The sequence below is a fragment of the Panthera onca genome, chromosome B2 (assembly GCF_046562875.1).
Source record: "Panthera onca isolate mPanOnc1 chromosome B2, mPanOnc1 haplotype 2, whole genome shotgun sequence".
NCBI classification, from domain to species: domain Eukaryota; kingdom Metazoa; phylum Chordata; class Mammalia; order Carnivora; family Felidae; genus Panthera; species Panthera onca.
Window position 1 is genome coordinate 134,622,190 of NC_138343.1, and position 18,166 is coordinate 134,640,355.

General features: G+C 46.0%; 1 protein-coding gene and 1 long non-coding RNA gene across 2 annotated transcripts in view; both read left to right on the forward strand.

The window, feature by feature from the left end:
- Positions 1 to 6,946, forward strand: part of PPP1R14C (protein phosphatase 1 regulatory inhibitor subunit 14C) — an 89,477-nt gene extending 82,531 nt beyond the window's left edge. Inside the window, exon 4 of the mRNA XM_078447457.2 lies at positions 5,361 to 6,946. Within this exon, the coding sequence (XP_078303583.2) occupies positions 5,361 to 5,435 (75 nt within the window). The 3' untranslated portion in view covers positions 5,436 to 6,946. The remainder of the gene's footprint in view (positions 1 to 5,360) is intronic.
- LOC145715509 (uncharacterized) overlaps positions 1 to 18,166 on the forward strand; it is a 464,377-nt gene that overhangs the window by 345,302 nt on the left and 100,909 nt on the right. The window lies entirely within an intron of this gene.

Genomic DNA, 18,166 nt, shown 5'->3' on the forward strand with positions numbered 1-18,166 from the left:
GTGTTGTCACCTGTGAGGGCCAACAGAATTTTCTGAGATGACAAATATTCTATAGGCCCAATGACCAGTATGGTGGCCGCTGGCCACATCTGGCTACTGACTATTTGAAATGGGACCATAGTGTGAATAAGGAACAGAATTTTAAGTTGTATTTATTTCCATTCATTTACATTTAAATAGCTACACTATATCATTTCTATTATGGAATATAGAAATATAGATTGCATATAAATATACTATAAATATCTATATTTATATTATTTATATTTATACCACTTGTATATGTGGTTGGGGGCTACTGTAGCAATCAACTTTAGTCTAGATCATTGTGTTTATAAACTGTGGGAGGTAACCCATGAGCTGGTCTTGACCTTTATTTTTTTCTTTTTTTTTTTTTTATTAAATTTTTTTTTTTTTAACGTTTATTTATTTTTGGGACAGAGAGAGACAGAGCATGAACGGGGGAGGGGCAGAGAGAGAGGGAGACACAGAATCGGAAGCAGGCTCCAGGCTCTGAGCCATCAGCCCAGAGCCCGACGCGGGGCTCGAACTCACGGACCACGAGATCGTGACCTGAGCTGAAGTCGGATGCTTAACCGACTGAGCCACCCAGGCGCCCCAATTTTTTTCAAAATAAAATATCAAGGGGCATCACATATAGTAAGAGTTTGATTTTTTTCAAGACACTTTTATTTTGGTCCTGTGTCTCTGGGGACTAGGTTCCTCTAACAATGTGTGTGGATCACATGTGGTTTTGTAGGGAGGGTTGTTTTTTAGTTGCAAGCCACCGATTTAGATGCTTGTTGCTTATGTCATCAGCCGGGAGCTGAGATGCCAAGTCATGTTTATCTGTCTTCCCAAGATCCCCCTCACGTATGTAAGGGGCACCGCAAGTCTGTAAACCTGCTTTTTTCCCCCCTCCAGTTATCCCTCATCTCAGCATCATGGCACCACCTATCTTCCAGTTGATGAGGGTCGGAGACCTTCATCCCCCTTTTCCCTGTCTCCTCCCTGTTTTACTGGGGCCCCACATTCAGTCTAGCAAGGTCTTTTGGCTCTGCTTCTGGAATGGATCCACTTAATTTCCGTTTCGATTTCCATAAACTTTAAGGCCCTGGCATCCCTAGCCTGGATCTCTATAACAGGTCCAAACTGGCCTCTCTTTCATTCTTTTTTTTTTTTTTTAATGTTTTAAATGTTTGTTTATATCTGAAGGAGAGAGAGACAGAGCATGAATGGGGAGGGGCAGAGAGAGAGGGAGACTCAGAATCTGAAGCAGGCTCCAGGCTCCGAGCTGTCAGCACAGAGCCCGACATAGGGCTTGAACTCACAAACCATGAGATCATGACCTGAGCCGCAGTCGGATGCCCAACTGACTGAGCCACCCAGGCGCCCCATCTTGCATTCTTATCTTTATAAAATCCACTCTCCACGTGGCAGTCAAAGGGATCTTTTAAAAACCGAAATCAGATGATGTTGTTTCCCTACTTGAAAGTCTCCAGTGGCTTTCCATTGCATCAAGAATATTCTCTCAACACCTCATACGGCCAGTAAGGCCCTGGCAAGCTGACCCTAGCACCCTACTCATCTTGGCCTTTCCATACCAGGAACACCCACTCCCTTGCTTGTTTCTCTGCAGGGCGTTTGCACATGTGTGATGACCCAGGCCCCCAGACTTCCCCTGAGCTGGCCTCTCTATTAATTTAGATCTCACATCAGATATCATTTCCTCAATGGGACAGCCTTTCTCTGACTAAATTAGTGTCCCCAACCCAAGTCTGAGTGATCTGTTTCGGAAGCAAATGAGATATATTGTTAGTTACGTAGAGAATTTTTCAGTAATATGAACAAGAGACATCAAAGTATTTTTGATTACAGATTCTTGAATCTTCTTTGAGAATTATCTGTAATCAGTAAAATCCTTCAGTGCAAGTTTCTGTATGGAGAATAAATATTGGTCTTGCTGTTTTTTTTAACTTAGCTGAGCACCTCATTATGCAAATTTAACGAACACTTTAAAAATATGTATAATACGGTCTATTAAGTTACAGGCGTAAATTATACTAGTATAAAATTTCAGAGATTTGTTGATGTTAATATATTATAAATACAAGTTATTTGTTGAAATTTCTAATCAGTAAGATTACTGCACATCATGATAGATTTTTTGAGAAAATTTGAATTTGATTTAAATTACCAAATTGCTGGGGCGCCTGGGTGGCGCAGTCGGTTAAGCGTCCGACTTCAGCCAGGTCACGATCTCGCGGTCCGTGAGTTCGAGCCCCGCATCGGGCTCTGGGATGATGGCCCGGAGCCTGGAGCCTGTTTCCAATTCTGTGTCTCCCTCTCTCTCTGCCCCTCCCCCGTTCATGCTGTGTCTCTCTCTGTCCCAAAAATAAATAAAAAACGTTGAAAAAAAAAAAAAAAAAAAAAATAAATTACCAAATTGCTTTTGTCTTAAAGAAGAAAGGTCGGTAGCTTAGGGTATATTATTCCTTATGATATTTAATCTTTATTTTTATAATGAACTTTATGAAAAATATGTTATAGAAATAGTGTAGGATAAATGATAGGATTTGTAATTCTGACCTTGGCAATAAAAGAAAAAGAAAAAGGAAATCTACACTGAAATGTTAAAGTTCATACAGCAGTCATTTGAGTAACAGTTTCCAAAAACAATGAAACTGAAACTGTGTGTCTCACATTACACTGTCTAAACCACATAGCAGGGGGCGAAATAGATGTGCACTTAATTCACAAAATGAAAATTGAAAATAAGTGTGAAAACTCGGCATTACTTTTTTAAATTTTTTAAAATGTTTTTATTTTTGAGACAGAGAGAAACAGAGCATGAGCAGGGGAGGGGCAGAGAGAGAGGGAGACACAGAATCCGAAGCAGGCTCCAGGCTCTGAGCTGTCACCACAGAGCCTGACGCGGGGCTTAAACTCACGGACTGGGAGATCATGACCTGAGCCGAACTCGGACGCTCAACTGACTGAGCCACCCAGGCGCCCCTTAAATTTTTTTAATGTTTATTTTTGAGAGAGAGAGAGAGACAGAACGCCAGCAGAGGTGGGCAGAGAGAGAGGGAGATCCAGAATCCGAAACAGGCTCCAGGCTCTGAGCTGTCAGCACAGAGCCTGACGCAGGGCTTGAACTCACGGACTGTGAGATCATGACCTGAGTTAAAGTCGGACGCTTAACCGACTGAGCCACCCAGGCGCCCCCAAAACTCGGCATTATTTTAGAAAACTCTTCAGATTAGATACAATAGTGCTCGCAAAGTTAAAATAGGGCCTCATTTTACTCATATGTGTTCCATTCTACCCAAGGTCAGAAGTGGCAGGGATGAAAATGTTTTTATCCTTTGACCCCTTTCTGGGTAGCTCTCCAAAGAGAATAATCTAAATTGCAGATTCATGCGCCGAGATGTTAGTTGTGGCTTTGTTTATAATTCTGGAAAGTCAGGCACCAACCAAACATCCAGTGATGGAGAAATTAAGCGGAGTGTAGAATATCCATATAATAAAGGATCATATAACCACTGAAGTTAATTGTTAGGAAGACTAATGTTGTGGGAGAAAGCTGACATAATGACATAATGCTAACTTGAAGAAAAGGACATATTTATACGGTGTGATCTCAATTAGGTAAAACACAGTTTTCATAGGAGAAAATATATTAGTGGTTCATTCTGAGGAGTAATTGTTGCTGGCTTATATTTTCTAAGTTGTTTAGGAAAATCATACAACTTTATAATAGCAAAAACATCACCAAAAAAAAAAAAAAAAGAAAGAAATTTGGTGGCTAACAAAATCCTAAATGTTTAAGCTTATTGTGTTTTAGAGCTGGAGAGTGGTTGCAGAGATCACTTGGCCTGGGAGGCCATGACTAAGCGTTGTGGTTGGTAGGAGAATTTACGAGTGGCTCCTCACAAGGCCAAGTGGAGAGGAAGATTTCTCAGTGGTTTTGCTCTTGGTAAATTCCCGACGTACTCGGTTCTGTCATTCACTGACTGCTACTTGCTGGTCAGAAAGTTTGGCTGTCCGCTTCTTCTGTGACAAATATAAAATAGAAAGACAAGGTAATTATTACCTAATAAATGGGATTTTTGGAGCAGCCAAAAATTTTAAGTCATAAGGCAACAATGAAAGATTCCTGAAGGCCTCAAGTGGGAACTGTTCTACATTGTTCTTCGATCTTTGGGTGTCCATCTATGAATAGGATGTGAAATCATTTTAGTTGGTCTCCCTCTGCATTACCTTTTAAATGAAATTAGAATAGAACAGAAAAGGGGCGCCTGGGTGGCTCGGTCGGTTAAGCGTCCGACTTCGGCTCAGGTCACGATCTCACGGTATGTGAGTTCGAGCCCTGCGTGATCTCACGGTATGTGAGTTAGAGCCCCGTGTCGAGCCCTGTGCCGACAGTTCGCAGCCTGGGGCCTGCTTGGGGTTCTGTGTCTCCCTCTGTCTCTGCCCCTCCCCTGTTCACACTTTCTCTCTCTCTCTCTCTCTCTCTCAAAATAACAAGTAAACATTAAAAAAATGTTTAAAAAAAGAATAGAAAATATAGAGTGTATTATGTACATTAAGTATTTGTTCTTTAGATTTTTATTTCAGGTATGTGTCTGTATGTACTGGATTGTAAATATAAAATGTGTGTGGCTTTCAAAGAAAACTGATCTGTAGTCAAAAAAGTCAAAAGACTCTTCTTTCTGAGATGTAGATCAGTGGTTCTCAGTGTGGAACCAGCAGCAGGTTACCTGGGAGCCTGTCAGAGATGCACATTCTCACCCCCCGCCCAGAACTACTGAGTCAGAAATTCTTGGGCCCAGCACTCTGTGGTTTAATAAGTCCCCTGGTGATTCTGATGAGGACTTACATTCGAGAACCGCTGTTCAAGCCTTGCTGTTCCGGGGGCGGTCCAGAGACCGACGCTGGCATCAGCTGGCAGCCAGTGAGAGATACAGACTTTCAGACCCCAACCTGGGCCTACTAAGTCAGAACCCACAAGCTCTCTGGGTGATTCGTATGCTCATAGTAAAGGTTTATTCAAGGTTGAGAAAGCTGATCTAAACCACATGTGCCTTTGGAGGCCAAATCAATAATGTCGGCGACTGAGAGCAGCCTGTGTTTTTCTCCCCCAAAGAGAGCGGCGGTGAGAAGGCATCACGATGTGAGGTTTAATTATGCTTCGTTGGTTTAAAAATGTCCTGGAGCGAACCAGCGAGGGTTAACCCATCCAACCAAACTCATCACCTACAGTTAACGGCAGTTGACCTCAATGACTTCAAGCAGATTTGAACCCCACGTTTTGGTAGAGCAAGCCTGCCAGATTAACTTCTTCTGCTCTCTTTTAGGAATTTATCCAGGAGCTGCTCTGTCGGATAAGAGGCATGAGAAAACTGAGTCCTCCGCAGAAGAAGACTGTATAATTCTAGCACAGGGTGGACCGTCCCAGAGACGAAGAAGGGGTCCTGGGATTTGGGCTTCATGAAGACATTTATTAAAGACCAGTTGCCCTGATGAGAACCTTTTCTTTGGGGGAGGGGGTGTCTATTAGACATTTATTCAAGAGTGTTCCTTTTTTGTTTTAAAAGGTTTTGCTAGTGTAATATTTTAATAGCAAGGATATCACGACTCTGGTTTCAGCCCAACCAGGGGTATCAAACCAGGCAGACTTGGAAGAATGGGCTGGGCCAGGCACCGTTTTCTTTGAGAAATCAGAGGTTTAGGACCTAACTATACAGGGATGATGGTTTTCTTACAGCTAGTTTGGTAACACTTTTTCCTAAGTTGTACAACTGTCTCAGATGTCGAATTTCTTGTATATATCTCCACACGACTAAGTTAAAATGTAGATGTGAGTTTTATTTCACACCGATGGAATAAACTTGTGGTTTTCCTTTCACTGGAGGTCACAGTACCTGTGTGTTCAAGAGGTCACGAGACACTCTTCGCGTGACCTGCTGCTGACCTTCAACATTCACTTCATGCACCAAAGTGAACGAAGTCAGTGTATCCGTTATTTTCATGAGCTACGCCACAAAAAGTCGAGTTGGTCAAGGGCTTAAATTCATGGACTTCATATTATTTCATTATTTGGGATGCTTTGCCAGGTCACGTCCTTATTGCCTCGTTTGTGGTCTTTTAAAGTTTTATGAACCCTTAATTTGAAGAACTATTCAGATGTCTAGAGAAATGCCCATGCTGAGTGGTGTTTTGCAGTGGAAAAAGGAAGCACCGTGTAGCAATTAATTCTCTGCTTTCAACCAAATACTGTGTATTATTCTCTCCCCACGAAAGCAGGTTGTAAGGAACGTTAGCAAATTGGGTATCATCCTCCTTAGAAGTAGATCTGGTCCCTTCCGTCCCTGGACAGCATTAGACCAGAGCAGGCGAACCGAGTGTTGAACACCGTAGAGGTGAGAAAGCTTCACCTTCTCTCAAGAGAGTCGATCCAGGGGCATTTGCTCGTGTGGAAGGGGGGTGGAGATTGTGTTTTTGGTTGTCTTGTTGGCCTGTGGTGAGGATTCCGGCTCCGGGCCCTAATCGTGCACCCCGGGCTCCTTGCTTGGAGCTAGGCGTGGGGCACCAGCCCTGCCCCTCTCTGTTATATATCAGCTCCCTGGAGAAGGGTCGACATTCAGATGGATGTGCGCTGGGTAAAAGGTCAGAGTAGAAACTCTTCCTTCCCCCCAGGAGGCCTCCACCGCCTCCCCACAGAAACCCCACTTACTGTAAGATGTCTCTAGTTGGCCCTGTCCGAGGACAAGGGTCAAACATTTTATATCAAGGGTGCTCTGAACATATTTTATTTTTTAAAAGAACTATGTTTGTGAATTTTATGTATACTGGCAAGCTTTCAAAAACGTATTTAATTTTGTAATGTTTACCAATGATTTATTTACAAGCTATTTACTCAAATAAATGGAGCTGCTTACAACTCTGCGTACACATTTCATTGCAAAACACGTTAAAATGATCACTTTACTCTGTGAGGTGTTCTGCGGACAGGGGTACCAAGCACTTCCATCTGGCTTTTCGTTTTCGAGGTGTTTTCGGGCATCTGATCCTGGCTCTCTCCTGATGGAAGCAGAGTTGCTGGAAAACACTCCTGGGCCGGGAAGGAAACAGATGAACTCTGTGTATTTGGTCCTGCCTGGACTCCATGCCAGCCCTCTCTCAGGCTATGTGCTTTGCATTTAACTAAAATTCCCTTTTCTCCATCTGATAGAAAGTCTCAAGAAAAATGGAAATCAATCAGATATTCCAATTATTGTTAGAATGCCGTGGACCCTATAAACGGGAAAATACCGAATTTGCAGGGTTTCCATGCAAATTGCAGGGTTTCCAGGCATCACTCATGCCTGACTGATGGGCTGGCTGGTTTAGATCCCGTCCTAAGTATGTCCAGACTTCTAGTATTTACCCCATCACAGAGTGTACCCACGGTATTATTACTGTCTAGTCACCTCTTTGTCTCTTCTGTTAGACTCTAGGATCCTTGAGATTGGGACTGAGTCTTAGAAATCAAGCACCGGCTCCTGAACTTGGCCCATCAAAGAGATCAATACGTGTTTGCTCACTGAATACATATGATACAAGATTCTTCGAGAAAACTCAACTGTTTCTTTCCTGGCTGGGAGAGTGGTTCTTAGGCCTGAATGTGCATTTGGATCACCTGGGAAGCTTTAAAAAGTTCTGACCAATTTCATCAGAATTTGAAGGAGCAGACCTTACGCATTTTTTTTTTCCCCCAAACTCCTAGCTTGAGCACCAGCTGGCCCATTGGATCATTCTTGTGTAGACGAGCTTGACCTTACTGAGCTCAGCCAGCCATGTTTATGCTGTCACAGCATAAACTATTTCTCATTCTGTCTTCTGCTGGAGAGGAATTACAGCCCAGCACTAAGGGGAATGACTCCAAAGTATCCAGCTTCTAGTTCAGTACTTACCCGAGCATTGAGAAATCTGTTTATTTATCACTGTGCTAAGCACTTACATGCCTTATTTCAGTCCTGATATTTAGCTTTTTTTATTAAAAAACTTTTAATATTTATTTATTTTTGAGACAGAGAGAGAGAGCACAAGTAGGGGAGGGACAGAGAGAGAGACACAGAATCGGAAGCAGGCTCCAGGTTCCGAGCTGTCAGCACAGAGCCCGGCGCGGGGCTCGAACCCATGAGCCGTGAGATCATGACCGGAGCCGAAGTCATATGCTTAACTGACTGAGCCCCCTGGGTGCCCGGCCCTGATATTCATCTTAAGAGATAGGTTGCATTATCCTCATTTTACAGAAGAGAAAATAAAAGACGCGTTGAACAGTTTACCGGAGGTCACATGTTTACCGGAGGGCTGCTGTCTTGACTCTACGCCCCTCGACCATTAGGCTTTCCTGCCCCTTGCGGGGGGTTGCTCTCAGGTGCCCCACGGGAGCGAAAGCTGGGAGCTGCATGTAAAGCAAGCTGAGCCCCTGAGCTGAGGGGCGGGGAGTGGGAAACTGTGGTGGGAGCCGTTCGGGTTCTCCCTCCCTCCTGAGGACAAGGCCTTCCGGCTCCTGAGGGTCGGTCGGTGCAGCCAGACTCCGTGCTGCGCCTCCATTTCCAGGCTCCCCTGACAAAAATCTCCTGGACTTGGCCTTGGCAGCTCAGCACGGCCAAACTGAACTTCCCATCAGTTCCCAGAGGAGGCCAAATCGGGAGAAAGAACAGTTCGAGGACAGTGCTTTTCCATTCCCGTAACACACAGATACCTGAGTTCCATTTACTATCTAAAGTCCCCATAAAAGACGATGTGCTGTGCAGAATCACTACCAACAATCGACGGACACGTGATGACATGGGCTCTTTCTAGGAAGGGGCACAGTGGTTGGAAACATGAGCTGATTTTGAGCCATGACTACCATGTCCGCAAGGACACTGACCGAAGGGGCAACCACCGAGAGCAGCCAGGCTGGCCCAGGCACTTGGGCCACCGCTCGGGGAAGCAGGTAGGAGAGCCTCGGAGATGGCCCCTTCCCCTTTCATGCCGCAGGCGAGACTGCCGGTGGCGGCCAGAAATTCGCCCCATGGCTCGGTGCTTAGTTCGGCTCCCACCCAGCCCGCTGAGACGGTGTTTGCCACTCTTCCTGCTGTCCCTCCAGTGTCGTTCAGCGAGACGCCTGGGCCCTGAGCCAGCCTCCAATGTGACCGACAGCTTGGGGAAAGGCAGGCCCCACAGCCGAGGGGACACATCTCTATTCTCACATCGTTTTGGCTTCTGAGTCAAAGACCTGGGGATTCCCTCTTCTTCTCAGGGAAACTTCCGTGAGTGACGCCGCTTTGAAGGTGCTGTCTCCCCACCCCCACCCTCATTGTCTCCTCCTTTTCCCCTGTCTTTGGTCACTAGACTCAGGGCCCTCTAATGGCATAAATGGCCTAAGGGGGCCTGTAGATGTAGTACTAAGTAGACGCCGCCCCAGGAACAAGGTGTCAGGGAGGCGGGAACCCCTGGTCCGTGGTCGATCTAAAAAAAGAAAAAAAGAATTCAATGTATTTGGCGATTAGAACTTTGCGAAAGCCATTTTCAAACCGGACACAGCTAGGAAGACCAGTAGTTTCCCTCCACTGTTTTCCTCTTCTTGAATTTACTACCCCCAACGATCCTGCAGAGTTACTACCAAGAGTGAGTGCCGTTTCCTTTGGGATTTGGGATATCACTTACTGTGTGTTTGTAATTTGCCTGTGAAAAAATGGGTTGCTTCTCACAGTTCTCTCTGAGTGAGACCTATCCAGACTTCACGAAGTTCCTTCTGCCCCTATTCAGACACAACTGCCGGAAATGTTTCACTTTCTCAGTGTTCTCACGCCACCGTGGTGTCTCTTGACCGGGGATGAATTGTTTGTATAAGACTGGATCGCTCACCACTTTTCTTGGCTCTGCGGGTGTTCCCACACAACATGGCGGACGGGCATTTCAATAGAATACTGGTATCAAACCAACTACAGAGTAGGTTCTGGAAATCTGGTTTTTTGGTGCTTTCATTGGATCCATTGGATAAATCCGACCAGATTTATCTCTGGTACAGTTTTCCTTTGGCTTGTGGCTCTTTAATTAGAGTGTTGACTCTGCTGGATGGCCTTCTTTGGGCCAACCTTGTTCTGATAGATTCTAGGGGTAGGTAGTCCTAACAAGGATACGAGGGTAAAGAAAAGTGCACTTTTCACACCACGGCTGTATAGACTTGATCTCATTTATATGCATATTTTTAATCCAGTGTTATCGTTGTTGGAAGACAGTTCTACGCAGGTCTCTTACGTTCCTGTAGGTCTTAATTAACGTCAGGATTGGAAGCTAGAGATCAAGTTCCTCCCTCTAGAGCAAAGAGCAGGCAGGCTTCTGCCTGTTATAAAGGATGTTTCAGTGCAGAGTTTTCTCTCCTACGATGCCACCCACGGCATGTACAATGTCATCTAGTCTTCTTTACAAACCCCTGGGGGAATTGGCTCTGGAGAAATTGACACCAAAAAGTGTTGCTCCTCTGGCTACTGCTGTTGCTGTGAGTAACAAACCATCTCTTCTCTCTGACCCCGCAGTGTTATGTCTGGTGCATTCATGAAACTGTGGCAGGCCAACCTGCCAGCCACAGGAGGGTCAAACCAGAGACCCTACGCGAGTGTAGACGATGGCCATTCTTCTCGGTCTCTTTCAGTATGACTTGTATCATTTTTATAACTAGTAGATACCTTCCTAGGTTTAGACCCTAATTTGAGGAATCATTTTCAACTAGGTAGGGTCAGAAGTTTCTTTTAAAGAGATTTCATGCCTGCAAATGGCTGTTCTGTAGTTTACTTTCACAAGAGCCACTTTCTCTCTTCCTCCCTGTTAGCAACAAAAAGGGAACGCTGTCTGGTGGAGGGCAGGGAAAACGGGCCGATGGAAGAGAGGGGCACACCTGCTTCCCAGCAAAAGGGCACCGTGGAGTGACATGGAGAAGGCCAGCAAACGGCAGTTCTTGCCTCAAATCTCTCTCTTAAATATGAGCCTAAATAATCTGAGCAGCACATTATCGCTGGCTATTTTGAAGTTCCCAGATTAAACTCCCAAAGCAGTTTTGTGACCATAATTTATTTGCGTATCACAGTCCACCCAGTCGTCTATGAAACTAAAAATAGAAAATGAGCTCATGGAGTATCTGGTGCTACCAGATTGGCTCTTGTCCGTTCGCAGGGTGGTTCATAGAAAGTGCGATCCGACACACCCTTCTGGGTCACGAGTTGCCTGAGAGGAAGTGATTTACTATTGGGTGTTTCTATTGTTAGTAGCAGGAAAATGTTCCCTTGCTGTCGATTAGATTCGTAAAAGGGGACATTACTGACAAAGCCCCCTTTCTGATCGCTTGTGGATACAGAGAGAGATAGGAACATTCATCCTTTAAAAAAAATTTTTTTTAATGTTTTCTTTATTTTTTGAGAGAGAGAGAGAGACAGAGTGCGAGTGAGGGAGGGGCAGAGAGAGGGAGACACAGAATCCGAAGCAGGTTCCAGGCTCCGAGCTGTCAGCACAGAGCCCGACGTGGGGCTCGAACCCACGAACTGTGAGATCATGACCTGAGCCGAAGTCGGACGCTTAACCGACTGAGCCACCCAGGCACCCCAGATCATTAATCTTTAAAAAATATTTTTATGGCACTCAACACGGAACCTCACTCTTTTGAGCAGTAATCCCAACAGGGGGACCCAAAATGTACAATCTATAGTGTAGGTATGCATCATTTCAAAAGCATACCCCAAAGCCCTAGAGAATTACCTCTTTCTGAAATTGGTGATGGGTGAGAAGTTAAATAAAACCTCCCAAACTTGGGGGGAAAAAGCATAGTTTTTTTTTTCACTCTTGAATCTTATTTTCTGTTCCAAACATGTGTGCAGAGAACTCCCTGCCAATGTCTTTAAGCTAAGAGTTCCTATTGCTACAGCTCATGTAGGCTTAGGAGGTCCTCAAGACCTCCAAAACTTTGTAGGAGAGAGAGAGAGAGCAGGAGAGAGAGAGCCACACACAGAGCAACAAAGAGAGATCATGTGCCAGAGAGAGTGCCAGAAACTGGAAGGACACGGAAAGTGGCAGAGAGGCATGAACAGTTTGGAGAGAAGAGGGTCTGTGCTATCACTGGGTTCTCAAAATGTCCATACCTAGAACTGGTGAAGAACCTGGAAGTCTGGAGGCCATAGCCACACAGGAAGCTGGTGTCCCAGAATAGCCGGTGGCAAGCCCAGCCTCCCCTCCTTGGCCTCGTTTCCCGATCTCCTGGATGGGGATCCAATCCAATCTCCTTCCTGGATTCCCTTGCCTGGATTTCCCAATCCCTTTCCTCCCCCTCATGCTCAGATGCTCCACTTTGCTGAATTCCTTCATGGATGATAGAATCTTCCAGAGATGATAGAATCTCCCAGCCCACCTGGCAGAGACGCCTGGAAGGGGGCTGGTCCCGTACCCCTCGTGCGCATGCACCGGCTTGTTCAGGAGGTAGATTCCAGGTGTCTTTCCTCCTCTGCTTTCCAGGATTGGTTCCGTGTATGGGTTCCCTTGATCACAAGCCTTTCGAGTAGATTCACCTCCAACATGCTCAGCTTCACAGTCTATTTCTCTTCTCTCTCTCTCTCTCTTTTTTTTTTTTTTTTGGCAATTTTATTTTCTATGGTAAAATATACGTAACACAAAATGTAACATTTTAGCCATTTTCAAGCATACTGTTCTGTAGCATTAAGTACATTCACATTATTATGCAACCATCAGTTACCATCCGTCTCCATAACTTTTCCAACTTCTCCAACTGAAACTCTCTGCCCATTAAATGGTAACTCCCCATTCACCCTCCCCTCAACCCAAGGTCACCACCAATGTAGTTTCTGTCACTCTGAGACTGACCACTCCAGGTCCAACCTGTAAGCGGGATCTCATATTTGTCCTTCTCCGTCTGGCTTCTTTCACTGGGCATAATAGCTTCAAGATTCACCCATGCTGTGGGGCGCACGGGTGGCTCAGTAGGTTAAGCATCCGGCTCTTGATTTCGGCTCGGGTCACGATCTCATGGTTTGTGAGTTCGAGCCCCACGTCGGGCTCTGCGCTATGTCAGCATGGAGCCTGCTTGGAATTCTCTCTCCCTCTTTCTCTGCCTCTGCCCCACTCGTGCTCTCTCTTTCTCTCTCTCTCTCAAAATAAAGAAATAAGCAAAAAAATTCATGCGTATAAAAAAAGATTCACCCACGTTGTCGGAATTTTTTTCCCCTCTTTCAGGTTCAGTCTATTTCAACTGATGATGCCATTGCCTAAGCAGCACACCCTGTGTTGTGAAAGGGCACCTGCAGGAAAATCTTTCCACACCTTAACCCCTGCTCCCACTCACTTCTGCAATCTTGTTTAGGTGATCAAGCAAATTGAGACAAGCATGTGAATACTGGTGAACAGTCCTGGGGGGGAGGGGGGAGGAAAAGAAGGTAAGAACAGTGACTTGCCCCTTGACAAACCACTTCTTCTGTGCATCGTTGTGTTGTTTCATAGGTGTGCAAAGGAAGAAAGCTCTTGTGTTATATTTGGGCCGGGAATTTAAATTCTATAAAATATTTGATACCTTCTAAGAGGAAGTAAGCTCTTAACTGTTTCTGCTCATGTATTATCATGAGTCTCATTTAATCCAAAGCATTGCTCCATCATTTATGATCTTAATATGGCAGAAATACTAAAGGTAAGTCTTCTTTTTAAACTTGTTTTTTAAAGTTTATTTATTATTGAGAAAGAGAGAGAGCGCACCAGCTGGGGAGAGGCGCAGAGAGAGGGAGACCCAGAATCCGAAGCAGGGTCCAGGCTCTGAGCCATCAGCACAGGGCCCGATGCGGGGCTCGAACTCATGAACTGTGAGATCATGACCTGGGCCGAAGTCAGACACTTGACTGAGCCACCCAGGTGCCCCAAGGTACTTCTTAATGCCACTACACAGATCAGTTGCATATGTGACGTTAGCAGCAGAAATTGCCCCGTCTAAGTGCTTGCTCACCCTTCTACCGCCTGCGATTCAGAATGCCTCATCCACCCGTATTATGAACCAGAAAAAGCCGTGTCTCTAATGAGCCCCAGAGCCAGAAGGCAGAGGCCCTGAAAGAGCTGGAACTCCCCCTGTGACCAACAGTAAGTATCAAACTTCATGTTCATTCAGTGATGACTGTCCAGGGAAAAACAAGTGGAAATAAAGGGGCTTTCAAATCATAACCAGTAATCAACCCAATATCTCCCTCAGGTACTAACTTCATTACAAGGGAGTCATAATTTTTGTGTTGTCAGTTTTTGCAAAAGTCCTTGGAGGTTATTCATGGACAATCAGCAAAGTCTATGTTGATGTCTGCTGTGGATTAGGGAAGGATGTTTTGTGACCAACTTTTCAGATGCTTCTATTGAATTGGCCGAGATTGCAGATTTCATTGGGTTCCACTCAAGGCTCCATAAAAGCTTTCAAATTACCTGCCAGTGTCAGAGTGAACCGTCTCCTCAAGAAGGTGGGCGAAGCTTGCCCACCATACCACATATCAGGCTTTTAACATAATGCTACGGCTCCCTCTGTCCTCCTCCTGAATGGTGACCCAGAGGCTAAGCTATGTGTCCCGTGTTTTGAAAGAAAGAATCCTCTAGGGAACAGGCTTAGAGTTGGTAGAGTTGGTGGTGTTAGCAGGCACCAGCCAGTGAGGATTCAGCTGCCACGGGAGGTCTCGTGCCCCGCCCTCCTTCCTCTGGAATACTGTAGTCCCCCCACCACATCAGTGCTGGGGACCCCGTGATTGGACATCCATTCTCCCTCAACGTTGCCCACACATACCCCCGGTAGGAGCCTTAAACTGTAATCATCTTTGCTTTCGTCCAATTCCTTATTGAAGGGGAGGGTCTGGGTACGTGAGGCTGGGAGGGCTAGTTAAAGGTGGGGAATGGGGACCACCAATGGCCATTGAATGTCAGTTGTCTGCACCAGCCCTGTGATGTGAGCAGTATGATGTCCCATTTACAATTAGGAGCCAGGCTGAGAGAACGTCAAACTCTTTGCCAAAAGACGGACCAGGATAGGCAATATAAACTGATACCATACTTTAGGAGGGCAATTTAGAAATATTTATTAAGGGGCCCCTGGGTGGCTCAGTCAGTTGAGTGTCCGACCCTCGATTTTGGCGCAGTTCATGATCCCGGGGTGGTGAGATCGAACCTTGCAACCGGACTCCGTGCTGAGCTTGGAGCCTGCTTAGGATTCTCCCTGTCCCTCTCCCTCCGCCCCTCCCCCTCCCTCTCTCATGCTTTCTCTCTCTCTCTCTCAAAAAGAGAATAGAAATATTGATTAAAATATAAAACGTTAATATTTTTTGCTTCAATAGTTATATTTTTTAAAATGTAACTAATACTTGTACAAATATACCCATACAGTTTCTTTGTGACAGTGTTTTTGTAATAGAGAAAAATGGAAACCAACCCATGCCTGTCAAACATATAGTTTTAAGAAGAGTGATACACCAACAGGGTGTTGGTTACCAAGAGAACAGAGGAAATTATAGCAAAGGATTTAATATAATCTTATTTTTTATTAATTTTTTAATGCTTATTGATTTTTGAGAGAGAGAAAGAGAGAGAGAGAAAGAGAGACAGAGCATGAATAGGGGAGGGGCAGAGAGCGAGGGAGACACAGAATCCCAAGCAGGCTCCAGGCTCTGAACTGTCAGTACAGAGCCCCATGCGGGGCTCGAACTCGTGAGCTGTGAGATCATGACCTGAGCTGCAGTCGGATGCTCAACTGACTGAGCCACCCAGGCGCCCCAATGTAATCCCATTTTTTATGCAAATCCCATATACATAAGATTATATACATTTTAAAAAGTGGAAGAATACTTTGTCATCAATAGTTATCTTGGGGTAAGCATATAGGGTCAGGTGTGGGGGAAACCACTTACGGTTGATTACATTTCTGTAGCGTTGACTATTGAGTATTGAGTATTGAGTAAGACATCGTTGTGCAAGGTGCCTCACCCAGTGCCCCTGGGAACCTCGTACCTGTGTTCGGGGCTGGCCAAGCATGGTCCGCACTGCCTAGACTGTGTGCTTGGGCCCGGGGGACTGCACAGAGGGTCTGGAAGTTTCCAACAGGCCCTGGCCGAGAAGGTTTAGCCAGAGGCATTTTTCTTCTGAGAGAAGAGGCCGATGGTCAATTGGAACCCAGTTTCCTGATCCCCAAAGGGCGTCTGTGGGGAATGTGACAAAACAGGACGAAAATAGCATCCAGCTTCAGCGGGAAAGTTTAGGGCAGACCCCGAGAGTGCAGGGGTAAAACTTATCCCTAAAGACGTGGTGAAGAATTGGGGGGAGGGGGGGGGGTTTGTGTTTTCCCCCAGAATGGTCCCAGAGCCGTGGTGGCTGGAGCGGGCCCAAGATGGCTCTTCCATTGTTCATCTCGGATAACTCCGGGCAGCGTGCCTCCGGCGCCTGCGTGTTCTGCCCGTACAGCGCCCACGGCTACATGCTTTTACCCAGGGGCACTGTCATTGTTGCCAACCCCGCCCCGAGCAAGTGATGGTGACATCAGCTACCTTTCAGTGACTCCCCTCTATGAGGATGCATTTGGATACGAGCTGTACTTGCCTCACGAAGCTGTGGTGGGTCCCGTTACCTAGATAAGGAAACTGAGGCTTGGAGAGGTTAAATAGCCTGAGGCCACACAGCCAGTGGATGGGAAAGATTCCATTTCAAGGTTGGCCGTCTGAGTACAAAGCCAATTCTGCCCAACCGTGTGTAGTTTGTAGTTACAAATTGAACCGAGTTTCCAAGTTGGACGGTCCTCTGAGCTAGGAAGTGGGGGCCATCATGTCCTTTGGCTCCTGTCTTGTGATACAGGCCTCTCCAAAGTATGGGCATCTCTCAGCATTGACAATAAAAGCTAGCGAAACGAAGTATATATTGAGGGAGGCCCCGGGCGCTAGATTAAGCAGTCTGTGATTCTCGTTTGTTCATCTGAACATTTCCTTCCCGAGATACTTCACACGAGGCAAATATGGCAGGGGAGGGCCTGGCTCAGAAAAACACCCTAGTGGCTGTGAGACAGAAAGCTGCAAGGGAGCGGGTGCAGAAGGGTCTGGTCTTTATTGTGATTCTCCTGTGGGCATCAGGTGGGCTCTGGGAGGTCGACAGAGTGAGAAGAACATTCGGATCTGTCACAACCCAGGCCGGTGTCCCTGGGCAAGTGATTCTGCCCAGGCATAGAAAGGAGCAAACGAGCAATTGATGCCAAAAAGTCCAGCCCCGGATAAACACCTGCAGCAGCAACGTAGTATGTTCATCAGATTGGAAGCTCGAGACGCTGCCCAGATGCGGTGCCTCTCACCCCCTCCCCCAACAGCACTGGGCTGGGAATCAGGCCTGAACGCTGCTCACTCTCTGTGATTTTCAGCACTGCCTTAAGGCCCGTCCCTTGCTTCCTTTATAAAGTGGGTAAATTACAGCATTAGATTTTGCATGTGTGTTAAGCCCTGTGTGCAGACACAAAGTGCCTTGTTACTATTCTGTGATTAGGAAAATGCTGCACGTAGCTGCTTAGAATACTTTTCTTGCTCATTTCTGATTTAAAAAAATAATGATCACTACCCTTAAGACCTTTGTGTTTTCTCTTCCCTTTTGCTTCTTGGTCGGTTCCCGTGGTCCGTCTGATTCTGCCAAACCACAGTCGGGTGAAGCCGGGGGGAGCTCAATGGAGTTGAGGGTGCGTGGTAAGTCTTCAAGGCCATCTCTAGGAGTAACCCTGGAGCACCTGCCCATGAGGGACAAGCATCTGTACCCCAGAAATCTCAGGCTCTCGAATTCTGTAGTTAGATGCTCAGAGGAGTGGAAGATAGTAGAGTTTTGATCCTTGTTGTCTGCATATTAGACTTTCTACTTTTTGAAAAATGTTTTTAATGTTTATTATCTACTTTTGAGAGAGAGAGAGAGAGAGAGCAGGGGAGGTGCAGAGAGAGATGGAGACACAGAATCCAAAGCAGGCTCCAGGCTCTGAGCTGTCAGCACAGAGCCTGACACAGGGCTCGAACCCACCATCCATGACATCATGGCTCGAGTCGAAGTTGGACGCTTAAACCAGCTGAGCCACCCGGGCGCCCCCAGACTTTCTACT